At 38.0% G+C, this 22,954-nt stretch overlaps 1 protein-coding gene across 1 annotated transcript in view; it reads right to left on the bottom strand.

Moving 5' to 3' along the window:
* LOC107048176 (icarapin-like) overlaps positions 1-19,567 on the bottom strand; it is a 24,934-nt gene extending 5,367 nt beyond the window's left edge. Inside the window, exons 1-2 of the mRNA XM_015271237.2 lie at positions 19,324-19,567; positions 7,852-8,073 (exon numbers count right to left, since the gene is read on the bottom strand). Coding sequence (XP_015126723.1) covers positions 7,852-8,073; positions 19,324-19,387 — 286 coding nt within the window. The 5' untranslated portion in view covers positions 19,388-19,567. The remainder of the gene's footprint in view (positions 1-7,851; positions 8,074-19,323) is intronic.
* Between the last annotated feature and the right edge of the window lie 3,387 nt (positions 19,568-22,954).

Below are 22,954 nucleotides of genomic sequence, written 5' to 3'. Positions count from 1 at the left end.
GTTAGTGGGAGATGTCAGCGTAAAATATGCAGAGAAGTTGCCGTCAACTTTGTTGAGGTCTTGAATAATTGAATTCACAGCTTGATTCAATCTCAATTTCGACTCATGCAAAATTTAGAGAGCTCTTAACATTTTTAATTGTCTTTCATTGAACTTCAATAGTATCTGGGAGCTGATGGAGGTGGATCGATGGTAAATTCGGGTCAATAGAAATTGGAGAAATTTCATCCGTTTCCGGGGATTTTGGAATTGATGATGGGATGTTTGGAGCTTGATTAATGGGTTAATCAATCAATCTATCTGATTTTTTTTGTTTTTTTGAATTTTTTAAGTGGAAAATTCTCATAAATAGGAATTTTTTTCTCCTCGAGGATCTAGACGGGAAGTCCTGCACAAAAGATTTTCTACGGAGGAACGCATGAATAATTCCAATGAATAATATAACGTGAGTGAGGCTGTATCCTTGCTGCGATTTCCGTCGTAATAATAATCGCTAGTGTTGAGGGGGTGGAAAAATGGGTGGTCGGGGGACGGGCGGGTAGGGGAGGGGGGAGGGGGTGGAATGGGATGGCGTATTATACGAGAATCGGCTCCGCATATAATATTCTGTACACTCTCTGTAGCGAGACGCATTGTGAACGCCACTAAAATATGCAAAATTTATCGGGTCGTTTGCCATCCACGCTCTCTCACACTGTTATATCCCTAGTCCAGGCATAAATTATTATCATATATATTCACGCCTGAATATAACACCAATTGTTGAAATATCATTTTCTACGGAAAAGATGGAAAATGGTTGGTAATTCAATTTTCGGTCTTCGGTGGAAGGCGATTTTTCAATTTATTTAGAAATTAAATTTATTTTCCATTGAATTTGGTTGGGACGGGTGGAAAAATAAGGAGTTAGGTGATTTTTAGTGATTTTTTGGGGGAAAAGCAGTAAATTACGATTTTATCTCGAAAAATTGTGCATTAAAAATTGAAAAATTCGGAAAAATCAAGTGTAATATGAGTTTGTTCATCTATAGATAATTGTTATCATACATATTTGATCCCTCAATTTATTTCCAAACGAAATTGATTGTCTATCGAATTATACTGGGAGAAATGGAAAAATAATTAATTAGTTGAGCTGCAGTAATGGCATTTCACCAACTCGAGACTAATTTCAATTATTTTTGTCGAAAAATTAGTAAATGACTGTTTCATCTCTAAAAATAGTGCATTAAAAAATCGAAAAATTCAATTAAATGAAGCATAACACGAGTTTATTCATCTATAAACAAAATAACAAGTGTTATAAAAATCAACACCACCCCCTCGGTGTTATTGACGCGCTGTAAAATTGACGAGGCGACAATCGAGATGGCAGCGATAAAATTCGGGTAAAGGGTACATACGGAACAATAAACATTAGCGTATTGTTCCCATTCCGACCCATCGTCACTCCTTCCTGCTTTCCCTCCCTCCGCCGCCCCGTGGGTCAGCATTTTTTTCGCATATCAATCACAAACGGAAAAAAAAAGATAAAAAAATGTCGATCAAAGCGAAATATCAAAGCCCACGTATTTTATTTCATGAAAAAAAAGAGAAAGTAAAAAATCGATACAACAGAAATTTTTGTAGTATTGGTGTTGTGCCTGTAAATTTGATACACGAGTTTCTGCACGCGATTTAAATTACACAGTGACTGAAACTCGAATGAATGACTGCCTTCGCTCGCTTATTATCTTCGGGAATTTTTTTATTATTTTTTATTTTTTAATTTTTCTCGCTAGACGGTTGAACGATAATTATTCACACGATCATGCACATTATCGCCGGTGGCCTTTGCGGTAGTGAAAGTTCGGGTATTTTATGAAGACCTTGATCTCATTTTGTTTTCGCGTTAAAATCATTTTTTGAAGGTGCGGATTTATGAAAATTATTTCAGTTGCAGTGTTAGAAAAAAAATGAAATTTCAGGGACAGTTGATTACTAATTTTCAGGACAGAGAATTCCTCGATTTATTCGAATTTCCAATCTAATGTGAATATTCAGGGCCAAATTACATTGAATTTTCAGTGAAATCTGAAATTTCATTATTTTTCCCCCTAAATCGCATTCAGTGTCACTGTCCTGAAAATTCCAAATATATTTACCGGAATTTTCTGGTTTTCTATTCATTTTCAGGGAAAATGGAGCTGAAATTGCCAGTTCTCTTTCATTTTTCCACGAAATTCTGAATTTTCAATGACTGAATTCCTCGAAATTTCAGTAGTAAAAAAGCTTATATGTTAAACATTTCAGGTTTTTGCATAAACTTAGGCCCATGAGTGACTCTAGAATTATTTTTGTCGAAGATATAATTAGACATCACATAAAAAATTGTTTGTCGTTTCGTTAAATAGAAAATTTTTTTGTTAGAAAAATAAGCGATTAATTTTTGCTTCACATTATTTCAACCAGAAATTCAAAACACGCCCCATCATCAAACGAAAGAAAAAAAATGTGGCGGTGAAGTCGAATAGCGAAATAAAGACTCGTAATTGAAATAAGAAATCGAGACTCAAATCGGACTGACTATTTTGGCCGGGAGCATGAAGAGAATTCGAGAATTGTCCAGAAATTTTGTGAAAATATTCGAGACGCGTTATACGAATTTCGGAAATGATAATTCACTGTGGCCTGCGCCCTAAAAAATTCGCGACTGCATGTAAAGACTGCAATTCTTTCCTCGAAATAGCAATAAATAAATTACGCAATCAATTGTATTATTCGCCGTGGCACGATCTCGATTATTTTCGCTCGGGAATTGGATCTCAATTTAATCTGAATTACGGAGCGACATAAAAACTGTCCGGAAGAACCCGCGGGGGGTGCAATAGATTTTCCACCGACATGACCCGATAACTCCTAAATATCCCGAGGAATCAATCCCACCGAGGAATATAATTCAAGTAATACGGACGAGTTGACGTTGTTTGTTGGCTGTATCACGGAACAGAAAGGCCGTGCCCCCGAGCCAAGATATTTGCGCGAGCGGTGATCTCTGGTGACCTTTTGTCCCGATGTTGGAATAAACACATGATGTATAAAGTTGTGTATCACATTACCCCACAAATAGCTGTTTGAACAGTGGTATTCATCAATAAATCAATGGCCAGTGTGTGAAAGCATTAACGAATTGTCTGGACTAAAATGTCATCTTGGCGTAAATGTCATGCAATGTCAATGTTACAATAATAATTGACCCTTACTGGGTACGAGGAAAGGACAATTGACTGTTTTACGCGCAACAAATCCTGGAAATTTTTATCATGTTTAATTTACACCGAAACTTCCGGAAATCTCGTGATTGAAAATCAAATGTTCCATTGATTTTCAGATTTAATTATCAGAAAATCAACAGAATACTTGATTTTTCAGTTCCATTATTCCCTGAAAATTTGGAAAAATCAGGAAAATTCAGGGAAAACTTGAAAATTCACACAATTTTGTTCCTGAATATTCATATTCCATTGAAAATTCAATCAAGCTGTGAGATTTCTGTCTCTCTGAAAACTTCCACTGAAAACTTATGAATTTCCTTGAATTCTAAGTAAAACTTGAAATTTTATAACCATTTGCCCTCTAGATCGGATGCAATGCTACTTCCATGAGCATTACTACTAGATTTGCCATAAAATTTCAAAAAATTTCTACACTTAAACATTTTTGTTTGAATTTTCCGGTACACTTTTTGGAAATTTTTATCGAATTTAATTACCACTGAAATTTCAAAGAATGTCGTCGAACTGTAAATTTCAGTTTAATTTTTCCCTGAAAATTCCGGTAAATATATTCTGGAATTTTCCGGACAGTGACACGAACTGCGGTTTAGGGGAAAAAATGATGAAATTTCAGATTTCACTAAAAGTTCAAATAAATTAAGGAATTCTCGTCTTTATGCTGCTTAAAATTCTGGAATTGTACTGAATCTTCACTGCCCCCTGAAATTTCACGATTTTTTTCCCCCAAATCGCACTCAGTGTCGCTATCCTGAAAATTAGTAGTCAACTGTCTCTGCAATTTCATTTTTTCCCAACAGTGTAATACACGGAGAGAACCGTTCAATAAAAATTACGGAGCTCTCAATTCGCTCACCGATTATGGAATCGACTCAGAAAATTCAAGTGACGGTATCGTAATTTTTCACAGGAGATTCAGCTAAAAATTACGGAACGCTCTGAAAAAATTCCGCGACAGTTCCATAAAATTTCCTACAAACGCATTTCGCTCCGGAATAACGGAAAAGATACGTAATTTTTATTGAATATTTCTCTCCGTGCAGTGCATTTCCGCCGTCCCGCCCTCTCCCTCCCAACAATCGTTAATTTCGATCTAAAAATGACTCGAAAGAGGTTCCATCAGACCCCTCCCGCAATATCCCCCCAATCCTTTGATCTCCTGTCCTTTCACCCCCAACACCCAATTTCTCGGACCCCCGCCCAAGCGAACACTAAAAGTGCATCAGGCATTAACCCAGTCCCGCCGAAAAAAAAGAGTACAATTACCGAGACAGAGTGTTATCGATCAGCCGAACCAACATGCATCGCCCATGCACAGTGCGCGTTATGTTTTATGTACAAACACAAGTGATATATTCACCCAGGTAGAGATGAACGAATGATGCGGGCAGACTGCTGAGGCCCCACNGTACTGAATCTTCACTGCCCCCTGAAATTTCACGATTTTTTTCCCCCAAATCGCACTCAGTGTCGCTATCCTGAAAATTAGTAGTCAACTGTCTCTGCAATTTCATTTTTTCCCAACAGTGTAATACACGGAGAGAACCGTTCAATAAAAATTACGGAGCTCTCAATTCGCTCACCGATTATGGAATCGACTCAGAAAATTCAAGTGACGGTATCGTAATTTTTCACAGGAGATTCAGCTAAAAATTACGGAACGCTCTGAAAAAATTCCGCGACAGTTCCATAAAATTTCCTACAAACGCATTTCGCTCCGGAATAACGGAAAAGATACGTAATTTTAATTGAATATTTCTCTCCGTGCAGTGCATTTCCGCCGTCCCGCCCTCTCCCTCCCAACAANTGCATTTCCACCGTCCCGCCCTCTCCCTCCCAACAATCGTTAATTTCGATCTAAAAATGACTCGAAAGAGGTTCCATCAGACCCCTCCCGCAATATCCCCCCAATCCTTTGATCTCCTGTCCTTTCACCCCCAACACCCAATTTCTCGGACCCCCGCCCAAGCGAACACTAAAAGTGCATCAGGCATTAACCCAGTCCCGCCGAAAAAAAAGAGTACAATTACCGAGACAGAGTGTTATCGATCAGCCGAACCAACATGCATCGCCCATGCACAGCGCGCGTTATGTTTTATGTACAAACACAAGTGATATATTCACCCAGGTAGAGATGAACGAATGATGCGGGCAGACTGCTGAGGCCCCACACAGGGTTGATCCAGCAGGCTCATGTGCACATGCATTCAGTCCATGTACATAGTTAATAATGTGGTATAGGTAACGTGTGAAAACGCATGACCACACATAGGCTTTTGAAATGTGGATATGTGGCTGGCTGGGGAGATGGACTCAAACCTGGAATCCAACAGTGTGCGGTGCCCCATCACGTGCCGATGCCAGGGTACGAGCAGGACGTTCACTTACAAAAGCACATGTATCTGGCGTGTAATTGTATGTACCTCAGGCTTTTGCGAGGTACTCAGTGGTGGAGTGGTATGTGTGGTACAACTACTTCCGGTGGTCTCCGCTCAGTCGACACGCGTATCGGATATACTTGAAATTGGAGCACTGCCAAAACACGGATAACCCGGTACTTGACGGGTTTTTAAGCGTGGCCGTCAATATTTTTTTGTTTTCCGGGTATTTATGCCGCCGGGCGGTAATGAGGGGCTGCGGTGGGAGGAGGGGGTTAGTTGACTCGTTAGGGGAAGCTTTAATTGGGGGTTTTGCAATTACAGAGACTGGGAAAAAATGGCAAGGCCGGAAGCATATTTACTTGAGACAAGTAATTTTTAGTCAATAACTTGATTCTACCAAGTCTACAATCCGTGTGGTGATGCCGCGAGACATTACGAGACTAATTTTTTTGGTTGTCGGAAATGAACTCGAACATCGAGTAGAAGAGTTGTCCAGTTTCGGGGGCTTTGGCTGAAATTTCCGGTGGACTTTGTGGAAATTTTTATCGGATTTGATTATCACTGGAATTTCAAGGAATTTGGTCATTGAGAATTCAGTGTTTCGTGGAAAAATCAATGAGAACTGGAAATTTCAGTTCCATTTTTCGCTGAAAATGAGGAGAAAACGAGGAAATTTCGGGAAATATATTCTTGAATTTTTAGGACACAAAAATCATGAAATTTCAGATTTCATTGAACATTTAATGTAATTTGGCACTGAATATTCATATTAGATTGGAAATTTAAATAAATTGAGGAATTTTCGTCTTCATGCTGCTTAAAATTTTTGAGTTTTACAGAATTTTCAGTGAAAATTGAAATTTAAGAATTTGTTTTGTCACCGCTCGGAAAATTAGTAGTCAACTGTCTATGAACTCTATGAGTTATTTTATTTCATACTGAACAATTGCCTCAGGTCTCACGATAGTTAGATCGCTGCATAAAGTATTTAGAACAGAAGGAGATGGAATTGGGGTGATCAACCCCAAGTGGCTTATTATTAATGATCAATGAAAAGATAAATTAATGAAATATGTTCGCCAATTTATTCTGCCAATTATCCGCTGCCAGTGCTCACAGAAACTCGATTATGAAAACTGCAATTTTGAGTTGTATCGAGTTTATTAATTATTGCATGAGCGAAATTTTCAGTCATTGGAATTACTCGGTTGCGAGGGGTGTTTTCCGGGGATTCCTGTCGTCAAATCTATCTGCATATTGATCATTCCAGTTGGAGAGTCAGATTCTATCGTAATTATTATCACCGCGAATATTAATTAATTTATCTTGGCTGATGAATGCGCGAATTATAAATTGTAAAAATAGATTTGATCATTTTTTCGATAATTAAAAACTAAAATAAATAAAATGAATATCAATTGGAAAAACATTGCACCGGAAAAATTTTTTCAGGAAAAATAATTCAAAGTAATTTCAAAAGAATTCTGAATAAATTAGTAAACATGAGGATGAAAAAAAGAGCATTTTTTAATCCACAATTTTGATTCAGACTTTTCAATGACTGAAAAATATTTTTTTAAATTTATAAAATTCAGACATTTCCATTGGCTGTGAGATTTTTTTCAACCCAAAAATGAATGATTATTCCTCTACGAGGGATCATAATTATAACCGCCGCGGGGATGACTTAATTTACCCTGACTGATGAATGCGCGAATTATAAATTGCAAAAATAGATTTGTTAATTTTTTCGATAACCAAAAAATGAAATAAATAAAATGAATATCAATTGTAAAAAATTGCGCCGGAAAATTTTTTTCAGGAAAAATAATTCAATGTAATTTCAAACGAGTTCTGAATAGATCAGCAAACATGAGGATGAATAAAAATAATATTCCCCCCAATTTACCATTTTTTAATCCACAATATCACCAGCAACAGCCACCACATGTCTCGCATTAATACTCATAAATACATTTACACAATAATTGCTATCCAAGAGTCGTGTAACCCACTGTTAGCATTTCCGCGCATTAGCAGTCATGTATGCAAGTCGATTCCACGGGCAAACATTGCCGTACATGCGTGTGGAGGGCCTCCATGAAGAGTACATAAGGTTGGGAGAGGCCGGGGATTATGTGCACGTGGGGAGACATGTGCGTGTGTGCGCGGGGCCTTCACGCAAGTGTTTTACTTACTTTGCATGCCGGTCAGAAAGCCCTTGAAGGGATTAACTGAGAATGGATTGCGACCGAAGAATCCCAGGGACTCATCAGCGTTGTCGTCAGCGTTGTCGTCGTCCAGCAATGAAAGATCGGTGAAGATCGGACGCATCGGGAATCTGTTGTTTGGGAGCACCAGGATGGTGTCCGTATTCGGAATTGCAGACTCCGATGAGTCGGAATCGCCGTGTGGTACACCTGCGAGTTCAATAACAATTATTAAATTATTTTAATTAAATAAATGAGTTTATTTAAGTTGTACGAAATTAAGTTTCCGTTCAGAATAATTTTTTTTTTCATTTGAGGGTCTGTTTATATTACATAAACGTTTTTTTTCATTATTTATAAATCTTCAGTTGATCCAAATAAATTTTTCATTCATAATAAATGAAGATTTTAATTATATTGAGAAAATTTCTACATTTGAATTCAATGCATTCTTTTTTCGGATTTAATGCAAATTTATTTGACACTAATAATTTTATTACAAGAATTTTATTAATTTTATTATCGCCCTGGGATTGCAGTTGACTCAGAAAATTTGGGGGAGAATGAGAAAAAATTAGAGATTCGAATTTTTTCTCATCGAAAAATCGACTTTTCAAAAATCCCCCACCCATTTTTCTCGAAATAGTTTTTTAAATATCAAATAAATGAGTTTATTTAAGTTGTACGAAATTAAGTTCCTGTTCAGAATGAAATTTTTCTTCATTTCAGGGTCTGTTTATATTACATAAATGTTTTTTTTTCATTATTTATAAATCTTCAATTGATCCAAATAAATTTTTCATTCATAATAAATGAAGATTTTAACTATATTGAGAAAATTTCTACATTTGAATTCAATGCATTCTTTTTTCGGATTTAATGCAAATTTATTTGACACTAATAATTTTATTATAAGAATTTTATTAATTTTATTATCGCCCTGGGATTGCAGTTGACTCAGAAAATTTGGGGAAGAATGAGAAAAAATTAGAGATTCGAATTTTTTCTCATCGAAAAATCGATTTTTCAAAAATCCCCCACCCATTTCTCGAAATAGTTTTTTAAATATCACAAATTTCCGCTCCTCAATTACAAAAAATACGGGAGACGAGAAGCTCTCCCCTGGCGACGGAAAAATGCAGATACAGAAACTCGAAAAAATCACTTCGCCTAATACTCCTCTATCTCCCCGACGCCAGTACTCGTGAAAAAAATCTGGCAAAAATCCTCGCATATCCATTCGCCCTCAAGATAATCCCAAAATTAGCTTAAAAAAAAAGCATAGTGGGCACTTCCAAAACTCTATTAGGAGATAAATATCGTCCGGAATTATTCGCCAGACAGGCGAGTAGAAAATTCCAGTCTTTTTTTTTCATCTATTAATCTTTGGTCCCTTTCTTTTCGTGCACCAGTGGGAGTAGCATCCACCCCTCCCCCTCCCCTACCTCCTCCCCCTCGCCCTTCCATCTCTCTCACTATTCTACGGAAAGTCTCTTTCGTGTCGTCTCGAGGGACTCGTCGAGAATTCTCAAGTGCCTCGGAAAATATTCACGATCTTGGGAAACTAAAGTTTCCAGTGCCCCCCCCCCTTTGCCCTCTCCCGCCATTCGAAAAAGTGTGGGTGGAAGAAAAGGTTTGAAGGGAATTTTTCAAGCAAAAGAGAGTGGAGGAAAAAATTGTGAACAGTGTGAATGTCACCCATAATTCAATTTTCAGCGTCTGGAGATGCTGCACCCAATGACCGCCTCGAATAGCGGGGCGGGAGGGGGTGGGGAAAGGGGTTGAGAGGGGAGGGGTGAGGGTTTGCAAGGGTCGGATCCCTGAGATTCAGCGTTGGCGTTCCTGGCTATTATCCAATTTGCCAGGTTCCTCGTCAATTCTCGTTGGTGCATGGCACGTAGGAAAGGCAATTGAAATCAATTTGTCCCGTAGCCTTGCACAATTTCTACGATCAGCCTAACAGAAAATGATCATTAGGGGTGGAGAGGTGATGGTGGATCACGGGCTAAGTCGTTGGGTCTTCCTGAATACTTCATGTTTTTTATTTTGAAAATTCAGGTTGAGAATTTTTTAGAGAAAGTTGAAATTAATTTATTCATCGTTTTTAACGGATTTTTTAATGACAAAAAAGATAAATCTAGTGAAGAAAATTGTGAAAATCATGTCGAGGAATTTCTAGAAAAATTTCGGAGTGGAAAAAGTTGTAAAGAAAGATGAAATTCTACCGATTTTTTCTATAAAATAATTTCTATTGGACATTTTCTGTAAAACCATTTCCATTAAATTGATGAAAATTCAGTCAATTAATCAACTTGTTAATCTATCGATGAATTAATCAATAAAAATGAGAGAGCCCCCCCCCTTGCCTCCCCTTTCCCCTCCCAGGGTTGATAGGGGGTCGTTTCTCCCATTTTTTCATTAATCGCTAAATTAACCAAAATCATAAATTAAAAAAATGAATTGATCCCAGAAACCCCTGTGCGAAAAAAACACAATATCTCCCGCAAGTTGAATTACGCAGGTAATACCAGGCAAAAACCATCCCCTACGAATAAATATGCAGACAATTTTTTTCCGGACGCATTGTGCAGCTGTTAATTATAGTGCACGCTGATTGGCGGTTGGCGAATGGGCGTGTGGCTCGAGCGTGAACATTTCTAGCCGTTTCACTAGCCGGTTGAAGCCCCGTGGACGGTGAAGGTAATTAGTGTAATTAGGTCGGAGCATCGGTGTCTCCACTCGGGTGCAGTTGTACGTGCATAAACCAGAACCCTCCCCCATCCTCCCCTCCGCGTCCCTCCCCTGATATAGTTGTCCTCCCTAATGTTTGGGGTATATGTATAAATCCATGGACTGATACACCAGGACGATGAGTCTGACAGTTAATCATGGATGTTATAATTTGATGTATATCAACAAGTGGAATATTGACGGTTGGGATTGAAATTAGAGGGATGGAATTTAATGGGAGGATTTTGTCATTCGTCAAATCCATTTTGTAATTTCATTCAATATATATTTCTTTAAATGATGAATGACTTTATCAAAAAACATTGAATTGCATCGTTTGTTCGAGAGAAATCGTAGCACAAAATTTTGGTCACACACATACACACACACACGCCGACCGGTCTCTAAAAAGTGTCGGGAGAGTTTCTAGGGGTCATGAAACGTGGAGAAATGAAATTTCCGCAATCGATTTTCAGGGTCATTACAATAACTCCCTCCCCTCGGGTAGGGAAGTTAAAATTTCATCACACTTTCTATTTCAAGGATTATTCAAAAATTGATAAGTATTAGTACATCAACATTGGGTCGACTCGTAATGGGTCACAACCCAGTTGAATTTTTGGATTTTATTTGGATCATGAATTTTAATTTCGCGAAATGCAGCAAAATATACCGTATTTGGTACATATTCTCGAGACACATGTTATGGATTATTAATTTCTCAAGTACACTGGGAAATGCACACGCTGACAGTGTCTGAAGTGTGCCACGTTGGCTGAATATTTGCGACTGCAATGTGCTAAACCCAGAATCTGCCAGCCTCATCATGCATCGTGCATTATAAATTCGAGTCATTTTCCTCGGTTTCCCCTCACCTTTATTTCCATTTTCAAATGTCAGATGCATTTCTCTCGAATCAAAACAACAATAACATTGAAGTTTCCATGAGGAGTCTAGTTTTGGAACGAATTTGGCGCGGCTGAAAACGGAAATTTGGTTTACGATCGTTTGGACGATACAAAGTGTATATTTCATAATGAATGTAAGTGAAGTGCTTTCACGTGAAAATCCAATAGTCGTGGAACTGGGTATATTCGGTTATATATTTTGATGATGTTCATGCCTCCTGCAGGTCACGAGCTAACGTGCAATTAGGTGCATGATGCGTCACCTCTGAGAATGAAAATCTCTTGCGATCGCTTTTAACCCTTCGGTGGTCGCGCGATGGTCTCAACGCTGCCGTTTTTATTTTTATGATATCTCTAGAAGTGTGATGAATTACGCTCTGCCTATTTGCGAGTTCCTCAAATGATATGTCCTGATGAGATTAACCACGGTAGGGTTGCTCAGCGCTGACAATTTTTTTCTCAATTAATTTTTTTGTCGATCGCGGTTAGCGAGAATGAACGCAGCGCTCACCGTGCGACCACTCTCGTAGTGGAAATTTGACGAGCGGTGTTGCCGACCCGTGGTAGTCCCAAGCAGCGAGTGGGGAGTCGGGGGTCGCTGGCCGGTGATATGTTTACAGTGTCGTATGGCCCTGGCAACGCTGCGCTCGAGAATGTACGGACGGCGCAGCGCTTACCACGCGACCAACGACCTTCGGCGAAGACGTGCGACTACAGGAGGGTTAAGACGTGGAGCATATCTGATTAATAGCGGATACTGTATTCGGAGTTGAATGGAAAATTCAATCTCAAGATGTGATTGAATTAAATTGCTTCCATTTGAAAATCGAATAGCTACGGGAGTTACTACATCCCGCATTATATTTTGATGATGTTCATGTCTCCTGCAGGTCACGAGCTGACGCACAATTATTTGCATCCTTCATCGATTCACGAGTCAAGTGATCCACCATTCAGGGTAATCATATTATAGTAATAGAGTTAGTGATCATATTCGACGCTTTTCTTAATTACGGATTCATCTTGAAAGGGCGTCTTCAAGTGAAAGCGTCGAAGGCCGTTTTGTAGGTGATGAAATTAGCAACGAAATGTGTCTCGAATGTGGGGCAACAAGTCATTGTCAATCCTTGGTGACGTTCAAGGCTCTTCATGACACCAATACAACATTGTCGAAGTTTAAATAATGGAATATTCTCTCTGGTTTCGGAATCCAATCTTCATCTTTAAAAATGGAAATTCATTTTATGATCATTTTCACATCTGTCTGGATTTGGAATCGAATCGTCATCTCTGAGAATGGAAATCCCTTGCGATCGCTTTTAAGATGTCGAGCATAGCTGATTAATGGCGGATACTATTTTCAGAGTTTAATGGGAAATTCAATCTCAACATATGATTGAATTGAATTTCTCGTATTTGAGAATTTAATATCTGCGAGACTAAGTATATTCTGCTGCATGCTCTCACGATATTCATGTCTCCAGCAGGCTACAAGTCGACGCGCAATTAGTTGCGTTCTTCATTGATTCATAACAAAATTGGAAAAAATTTCCAAAAAGTAGCGGAAATTTCAGACGAAAATTTTTAACAGTGCATGCAATAAACATGACAAAATAATTCACGGCAACCTTGAAGCCCCTAATAAATCATGACGAATTCCGTCAAAGGAATTTGTCTACTCCGGTGTTATAAAGCTCCAATCCAATAATAAATCACCAACCCATAAAATGATAATGTCAAACGTCCACGAAACACCTGATCGTTATACCCGGAGAAGAGGCAGTTGATGTCTGTGGGTCGACACTATGGCATTATGAAACTTTGTACCCAGATATACAGTTACGTACTTGCCATATACAACGGCGTTAAGGCAAAACGGAATAACGGATATATTCAACGTCAAAGCAGTAATAACTTGGAAGTACTTGAAGCTAGTGTGGTACGACGCACATAGACCGAGTTATTGCGTCTGGTAGCCCGCTGTTACATGCACGTATAAATACATTATGCCGAGGAGGTAGAGTGGAAGATGAGAACGTGAGGAAAAAATGAAATTCATTTTTAATATTATACAATGCTCCGGCGTTGCAACATTTTTTACGAACTCGGTTTTACGATTTTTTAAATATCAAAAGGATCATTCGACTCGATGAATGCGTGATTGGTGATGTTCATTCTTGAGGCATTTATGGGGTGCAAAAAAAGCCAAGAAATTGATGATTTTTTTAATACATTTCTTGGTTTTTTTAAAACCACTATGCAAAACCTCAAATAGCTTAGGAGAATGGGTGAAACACAAGAATTTTTCTAAAAATGTATTTTAGTACGAGCTCTTATGAAAGTTCGGAAAAAAATATTAAAAATAGAAAAGAAGTCCCCATTTTCCTGAAATTTCGCACTTGGGTGGAGCTGTCATGGAGGAACAAAAAAAAATCCAAGTGGTCTAGAAGAATTGTTTAGAAGGGATAATTAAAAAACTCATGATTTATTGCATTTATTGTTTTTTTTTCGTTTTCTAATTTTTGCTCGCGGATAGTCCTTAAAGTGTTAGTAATGCTCTACTTTTTTAAAATATTATTTTCCTGGAGTTTTTAGAAGTTTTTTAGAATTTTTTTGAAGTTCCCATTTTTTTGTTATCACGTTGTTTTGACGAAGTTTTTCAAACATGGCCCTTAAGTTAAAAGTCGTGAAACGGTGAATTACAAGAAGTTATAAAGATAGCTTAATGGCCTCGCGAATACGAGTTATTTTAACTTGTGCTAAGTGTCATATTTGTTTTGAACGTTAGAGTGTCAATGCGACAGACGAAGCTCCGTTGTCACTGATTAGAGGAAGAGTGAGTCATTCCATGACTCATTATGCTAAAGGCACCTATAAAGATTGCCAGGATGATAATTCAATGTAACTTTCTATTGTTCATTGTTCGCGCGAATGTTTCGAATGTCGTCCTCAAAATGATGGTAAACATTCTTCCTGGATTATTATTCCACTTCCACTTCCCTTTTGTCATTTTTTTTGTATGAGTGTGATTAGCCGAAATTTCATATACTAGGAGAGGACGTGCGCTTCAGGTGCCCATTATTTTGGCCAGTGGTTCATTCATTCGTTTCATGATGTGTCTTTTCCACTCATTTATTTAGTTGAATATTATTTTTGTCATCACAATTACGTAGGAGAGCGTGAGGCAAAATGAAACTGCCGAAAAACGACTGTTTGATGCAATTCAAGCAAAAAATTTTTTTTTCATAAACTTTTGTTCATTAAATTTTTTCTTATTCAGAGAGATACTTCGACAAAATCTTCTCCCGTCAAAACTTCTCAATAATTTTCCATTCTACTGAATGACAAATTATTATTCTCATCAGTACTCCCAATAATAAAAAAAAATTGATAAACAAAAGTTGAAAAAAAATTTTGTTCGCTTGAATTCCGTGAAACAGTCAACTATTTGTCAACTATTCATTTCATTTTTTATTTGCGTTAATCTAGATTGATATTCGTATTCAACGAATTAATATTAAGAAAATACGTAACGCAGTTATAATCTTCATTATATTTTTCATTTCTTAAAATAATTGAATAGTAATATCAGTAAATATTAAAATATTACATTTTTTTAGAAATGGAAAAAGACTGTGAGAAAAAAAATTTTCAAGCCAACATGAACTCGATATATTACTGGGTCTAGCATAATGTTTCGCTATTTTTTCACAGAGGAAATATTTTCTGTCCTATAATGCATCACGCACATCGCGAAGTTAATCCATTGGATGGACACACCGAGACAACAATTGAAGCCAATTTCGCTGAGTCGATTTGCACAGGGACAAAGGACAGGGGCCCGTTGATTGAAGTCAATCATTTTCACTTGATGTATAGCTGGGGAGATTTTTCCATCCAACGAGAGCCACACGTACGACGCGGAATAACGTTGGAAAACCACGGGAAAATTCTATTAAATAATTAATCATTATTATCATACTAAAGACAATGGACAGCCGTCGAGTGGCATGCGTGAATTATTCATCTCAATGAGTGAATATTTTCATTCCTTCCCTGGCAGGAAGCGCTAATTAGATTTACAAAAGACTTGGGCAGGGAGTGACGCTTGTGATGAAGAAAAAAGAGGGGGCGGCAATGCCGTATTTTGTAGATGAGACATCTGTCATTCGTGTTGCATTTTAATTAAGCCGGATTAGACGTTTAATACTGTGTCTTATGGCCACAATGGTCTGGCTGATGTCGACATATTTTTTTTTATAAATAGAGAGGACTGATTTTTTGCGGAATTCGGGGATTTTTACGGTTATGGCGATAGGTTGATTTTTTTTATTTTTAGAGAAAGAAATTACGATTAATCAAGGAATTTTCGCCCATTTTTGAGGAAGATTTTACGTTTTTTTTTTTTGAGGTGGGATTTTACGTTTGCCCGCGAGGATCTCCTCGGGGATGCTCCCATCTTCGCGGGAAATGATCACCACGCTTATATAAACAAAATGAAACATGAAATCGTTCCGATTAATTATTAAATGCTTAAATGAAACGAGAAATTCGTCCCCCTTTTTGAGAAAGGGTGACGTCTTCGTACGGAAGTTCGAAGTTTCTGCCGCCAGTGTGAGGACAGTTAGACTACAGAGAGGTGATTTTCCTACTCATCTGTAGATAATCGAATTCCGAATACAACGAGAGGTCACAGACCTCGTTCTCTCGACTAGATCCATAAATATTTGATAAAACGTTTTTCATTTTTAAGAAAGATATCTTACAATCCTGTGTTTATCTGAGGTAACTAGTGGGGCAAAACGCATCATCTTCGAGAATCTTGAAAAAGTCCTGATGCGCCTAGGAAACGATCCTCCCATTTGTCGAAGCCACAAAGTCCTTGAACTACTTTTTACTCAAGTTAAAAAAAAAATATTGTCCCACCATCCATTTTCCAATCTCCCTCGCTTCCCTTCCGCAAACCCCTCCAGAATAAAATATTTATTTAACCCAACAGTAGCCGGAGACGATCTAGTCTCTAATCCTCTTACTAGTTTTTCCACTCAACGACACCGTATTGATTTCAAGTTTTTTCAAGCTTTAATACGGATACTGTTCTGCGATCTAAATACGTAGAGAGAGGTGTCCGTGCTTGTGATAGTCTTGATACTGCTGAAATCCGAATGGGACAGAGTGAGAGAGAGAGCGAGAGAGCGCGAGCGGGAGAGGGACAGGGGGAAGGAGACGGAGAGACGATGAGAAGGGTTGGTTTATGGCTTCTCGAGCGACGGTAATTGAATTGTCTTCCGGCCGACCAAGCGTTTCCGCATAATTCTTGCACCCACAACGGTGACAAGGAGCTTCGAGCGTAATTCTTAAAGCACGATTCAACTCCCATCCCCTTTCGACCCCACGCCGCCTTTTCCACCCTCTCAAAACCTCTAAACCTAGGTAACACTTTTCTCTGTACACTCTGGCTTCCCCCTTGCGCACTCTATTTCCGGTTTTTCAGCGAATCTTGACATAATTGCGTTCCCCCAACCCCTTCAAGACTCACTCGACGACGACGAGGGAAAATATTTTTGTCTCGACAATGTTTCCTGCTTCTCCTCGGTTCCTTATTCAAGAAGAGATGTTACTTTGCTTGTTCTTGTCTTTTTTCCCGTTTGCTTTTTAAATATTGTACAGGAAGACAGTCGTTTAATTTCACGAGGTTTATGGCCGAGTGGAGGGACGAATCGTGCGCAACGTCAACTCGATGGGAATATCCTCCGGACGATTCTTACTGCTGCTGTTTTCCGCTGTGTCTAACTTATCGCGGATTCGTTTGGGATGAAGGGAAGGGGTGGACGGAAGGTTTTTTTTAGTTTCGAGTGGAAGCTTTGTAATCGCTCGGATTTAAGCTTCCTATTTTTTGGGCTCCTACGTGGAACCAAAAATTCAATGAAAATTACCGGAAAAGAAACGGAAATTTACGTTTTGAAACGTAACTCGCGAGCGAAGTAAAAGGAAATGAAAAGTGTGAGGCGGAACTGAAATTGTACGAATCGAATTGTGTTTAGGGGGGAAAAATCATGAAATTCCAGATTTCCCGGGAAATCCAATGTCATTTGGCACTGAATATTCACATTGGATTGGAAATTCAAATAAATTAGTGAATTCTCATTTTTATGCCGCTTAAAATTCTGGAATTCCACTGATTTTTCGTGAAACCTGAAATTTCGTGATTTTTTTACCCTAAATCGCATTCAATGTCACTGTCATTTCATTTTTTTTCTAGCTGTCCAATAGTCAATTCCGTCGAGGACTTCCTCACCCAATACCATAATTTTCATCGATCTCCTTCGCTCCATTTCCCCTCACTATCCTTCCGGAATCATACCGAATCGGATTAAATTCTCGATCTCCTTATTCCGCTTCATTAAAAAATCATTCTGAACCTTTCAAAGATCCGTCACCTGGCTTCCCACGTTCAGCTGCTCTCAAGTTCACACCCACGGCGAACCACTCCGTCATGCCGCCATTTCATATTTTCCCTTCACTTCTGCACCTCTTGCGATCGCCGAAAAAAAAATATCATAAAACGTCGCAGTGCATTTAGTAATCATGAAGAACATGAGTTGCTCGGAAAAATGAGGACATCCAGGAATACGAGGAAGTCAAACCAAACCGGTTTTCCCCGATGAATTATGCGCGTCTCGAGTGTCGGACAAAACCTTAACCTTCAGAGATTGAATAACAAATGGAGGACAAATGAGAAAAAAATCCGCGTCCTCTTTAAAAAATAATCTTTTCCCTCCGACTAAAAAAAAATAGTGAAGTGCTCGGGACATGATTAAAAATTTCAATTCGTTATTAACTGATTTACAAGCCGAAACGACAGATGAGAGGGCAATTTATACGAAACGCGGAGTGGAAAACAATTAGTCTGTCGCTTGTTAGCCGCATAATTGAATTCTCAATATTTGTACATGCATTTGCCATCCTCTTCCACTCATTTCCTTCACCCCAAATATCTTTTTTTTTTCACTGTTTCATAAAAACGTGTAGCGTATATATTGTCATCGGTGCACCGCGCGATTGGATTCGGTTTTAATTGTTTCCGGCGGACGCCCCGGTGCTGTTGAAATATTTTTCAAATGTATATATATAGGATACGAAACCAATGCGGGGAACCAGAATTAAAGAAAAATCTATTCACTTGGGTTGGGGGAATAAAAATCGATGGATGAATGCATTCACGAAAAAAATGGGGCACAGGTTTCACCTCCATTTGTTATTATAAAAAATCATTTCTCAATATGTAAGGATTGGAAAACTACGCGAGATATGTTGGATCCGTCGGTGCTTTGATTGAAAAATAAATGGGAGAAATTCATGCAGAAATTAATGCTTGTAATAAAATTATCCGCTTTATTCCGTCAATATCTCCGAAACTAATTGAGTTTTTGAAAATTATCGTGAGACACTTTTTATAGCCCGTGAAATTCTCTACAAAAAAGTCTTATGAGTTTTTCTTGTAAAGTCAATAGTTACCAAGATAATTAACAAACTAACAATCAGTCAGTTCTAAAATTCATAGGCTGACTCTTCCTCAAATATCTCCAAAACTATTCAAAATACTGAAAAACGTAAAATAAACTTTTTTGTAGCTCTTGAAATTCTCCACAAAAAATGTATTTTCACTTTTCCCCCTAGCTGTCTCCCCTCTCTGCATATTCCCCAAATAAAGTGAAAAAACCGTTCACCGCGAAAAAAATTTACAGACGACTCCATAAAAAAGCTCTAGAAAAATCCAGAACTCCTTCCCTCAAAAAAAATCACAAGCACAGATACTCACGAGGGAATCCATGCGCAAGCGCAAGCAGCGAAGCGACGACGATGAAGCTGAGTGATCTCTTCATTTTCAAAAAAAAAATGCACTCAAAACCAGAAACTCAAGAAAACAACTGGCAAAAATAAAATGCGCAAAACTCCGAATGTATTATCTCGCCACCGCGAATCAGAGAACCGATCAAGGTCACACACTGAACTGTCTCGTTCGTTAAGCACGTTAACTCTGCGTTTAACAAGCCTCAGCGCCGGGTTATATGGATCCAAACGTCCGATCCAAGCCACTCGGACCAATCGTAACATCGACGTTGGTGAACGTCACGTGTGCGCTGAGTAACCAACACCACAATATTTTCCCCACTTGTTACTTCACACGTACACGTGTCTCTCCGGTTTTTTATTATATTTTCATCTCCCATAGCGGTGATCTGGAATAATCTTACGGGTGTTTTCGTCGCTGGTGGGGGGGAGGTAGAAGGCGTAGATTATGCCGAGGAAGCTCATGTAGAAAGAAAGAAGATTCTAGATTTTTTACGATTTCATGGAGACGTACGATTTAATCGAGACGTATTATTTTTGTTAATATTCACTGTTTGAAAATTACTCACGTGAAAATTACTTACCTGAATTTTCAAGTGAAAAAGCTTGAAATTTTCAACAACGACAAAGTTCCATGAAATTTCTGGATATTTCTTTATTGGAAAATCAGTTAATTTCTTGAATATTCAAGCAATTCTCGATTCTCAGGTCCACACGCAACGGAAAAACCTGGAAAATTTTGAAAATTCAGGCAACAACTTTCCTGAATTCTCAAAACGGTTCGAGTCGGCTCATCTCCCAGGTGAGTTTTTGAGGAATATTCCCGAATCTAAGGGAGATGGCGAAATTTTCGTAATCACATTTTTGGTAGCTCTCAATTGGCTCTCCAAAAAAGTTTCTAACAAATATTTGCTGTCTCCTTTAGATTCCGAGATATTCATTGAAAATTTGCCAATAGTCAAAATTGATTTGAACCGTTTTACCATTTCGCTACTGAATTGTATGTGATGTTCAATTTTCACGATGAGGTTGGAAATTCAAGATTTCACTGGAAAATCAATGATTATGCAACATGAAAAATCCAATTTTCTCGAATTTTCAATGAAACACGCACGGAGAGAAATGTTCAGTAAAAATTACGGAACTCACAATTCACTCACCGATTACGGAATCGACTCAGAAAATTTAAGTGACGGTACCGTAATTTTTCACGGAAGATTCAGATAAAAATTATGGAACGCTCCGGACAAAGTCCGTGACAGTTCCGTAAAATTGCCTACAACCACATTTCGCTCCGGAATTACGGAAGAGATACGTAATTTTTATTGAATATTTCTCTCCGTGTGAATATTCAGGAACAAAATGACATAAATTTTCAATTTTTCCAGAATTTTCCTGATTATTCTCAATTTTCACGGAATAATTTAACTGAAAAATCAAGTATTTTATTAATTATCAGATGATTTGAACCGGAAATGACGGAATATTTAATTTTTCAATGACAATATTCTCTGAAATTTCAATGAAAAATTAAACCCGACAAAAATTTCCAGGATTTGGTACGGAAAATTCAAACAAAAGTTTTTAAAAGTGTGGAAGAAATCACGCCCATGGTACATGAGGTAAAAACTACCCAGGGAACTCGTAGTAGGGGAGGGTGAGGCAAAACGGCCCCCCTTCAATTGTCAATAACTTGTGAATGACATTGTGAAAATTCCCAGTTTCGACTTCATTTTGAAGATAATTTTTCATTCTTCAAAACGAGCTCTAACTCATCCCAATCGGATTATTGAATCGGAAAATATTGACGATTGAAGGGGGGCCATTTTGCCCCATCCTCCCCTATGGGTAAATAAATCATCTTAACAAATTTCTATACCGAAGAGCAATAATCGCAAGCCCGAACTGCGTCAGTGGTGCTGAGGAACAAGACACCGATCATATCGTCCTAATTGGCAATGCATAAGTAACATCGTCACATCCTAAACGTCCGTGAAGCCAAAGGATTCCGATGAAGTTATTTACTTTACCCGGAAATGCCTCATGTTAAGAAAAAATGACAAGAATCTTGTTCTTGCTAGCTGAGGAAATTTACGACAAAAAATGTTTCTCAAGTTTTTTTTTCTCTGAAACACTCACCGATGAGATGGGAAAGATTGACTTGTTACATGTTTTACCACTTTGCTACTGAATTATTCATCGAGTGCATTTGTATTCGAGAGATGGCGATGGAATGCTTCTTGTTATTGTTTGGCTTCATCAGTGGGTCGATGCTGGAAATATGGGAATGACCCCTGATGGCACTGGGATTCGCGGTTCAATGAGTGTTGTTGTTTTGGGAATTCCAGAGGTTTGATTTGACTTTTGGATTTCCTTCTACGTGAATTTTCGGGGCCATCCGTTATTATGTTATTATTTTGTCGTCATTTTCAAATAAATTTTCATCATTTTTTTACTTTTTGTCTTGTCGTCATGGATGACTGCTCTTTGATTTGTAATGCCATCTAGTTTTTGCTCGATATAACGATAATTATGATTTAGTTTCCTAGTTTCGAGTCTCAGACATTGAGAAAAATTACTGACCTCAATTGAATGAAAGAAAAAGATTTTTTTTTTCAGTCCAAGTTATTTCAAATCGTTTGATTGATGGGTGCTATTGGGGGACTTTGCGGAAATGTCGGATGTTTAATACATGGAATAATTCTTGAACAGTAACAGGTCAATAATAGGATAGGTGAAGAATACCTCACAATCCTAGAAATGCAGAAAAATTTCTGGCCCGAGTTGCAAGAAGAAAATAAATATTTTTTCAGTCAGCGATATTTCAAACCATTTGATTGATTGATGCTATCTGGCGACTTTGCAGAAATCTTGAATATTTAATACATGGACTAATTCTTGAACATTGACAGCCCGATAATATATTCATGCAGAAGGTGGAAAATACGATAAGACAATGAAATAGTAATGAATTGGTATCGGTTTCCCGGATGTGTTATGACATTTGAATATTTAGAAATCTGCAATTACCATTCTTCACACCCGCAGTAGCTGAACTTTCGAGCGAAGAATGATCAAAGCTCGATTCTTCGAAAATTCATCTTTAGAGACATTTGTCATGTTTAGAGGCTCTAGCACGTCATTTCTCGACCCACTCTTTCATTTAAGCCAAAAAAAACATTCATATCTTGTCTGACATCTCTGCTACAAACTCTGGTCATCAACTCTGGTTTTCAGTTGAAATTGGAATTGTTAATTTGCACAATAATATGAGTGCATTGACGATTTTTTCTTAACTCGCAAAAATCTTCAAACAATTTGCTACCGATTGGTGATAAAATTTTTTGGAAATAATGAAGTAGGGGGGATAACGCCTTTTTTTTCAGGGGAGATTTTTCAAAAATTTATTTAAAAAAAAATCCCAACTAGTAAATGTTTTTTATTAGCTCGCAATTTTTTTCAAAACTACTTCAATGAGGAAAAAAATAAAAATTTGGAATATCTATACATGAGGGGCTAATTGATCGGATCTCATAGTTTCCGAGATAATCGCGAAAAACGAAAGTGCCAAAAAAAAATAATTTAATTCATCTTGTATA

The sequence above is a fragment of the Diachasma alloeum genome, unplaced genomic scaffold (assembly GCF_001412515.2).
Source record: "Diachasma alloeum isolate Michigan unplaced genomic scaffold, Dall2.0 Dall_scaffold_00185, whole genome shotgun sequence".
Taxonomy (NCBI): domain Eukaryota; kingdom Metazoa; phylum Arthropoda; class Insecta; order Hymenoptera; family Braconidae; genus Diachasma; species Diachasma alloeum.
This window is presented reverse-complemented; position numbering and strand designations above follow the sequence as displayed.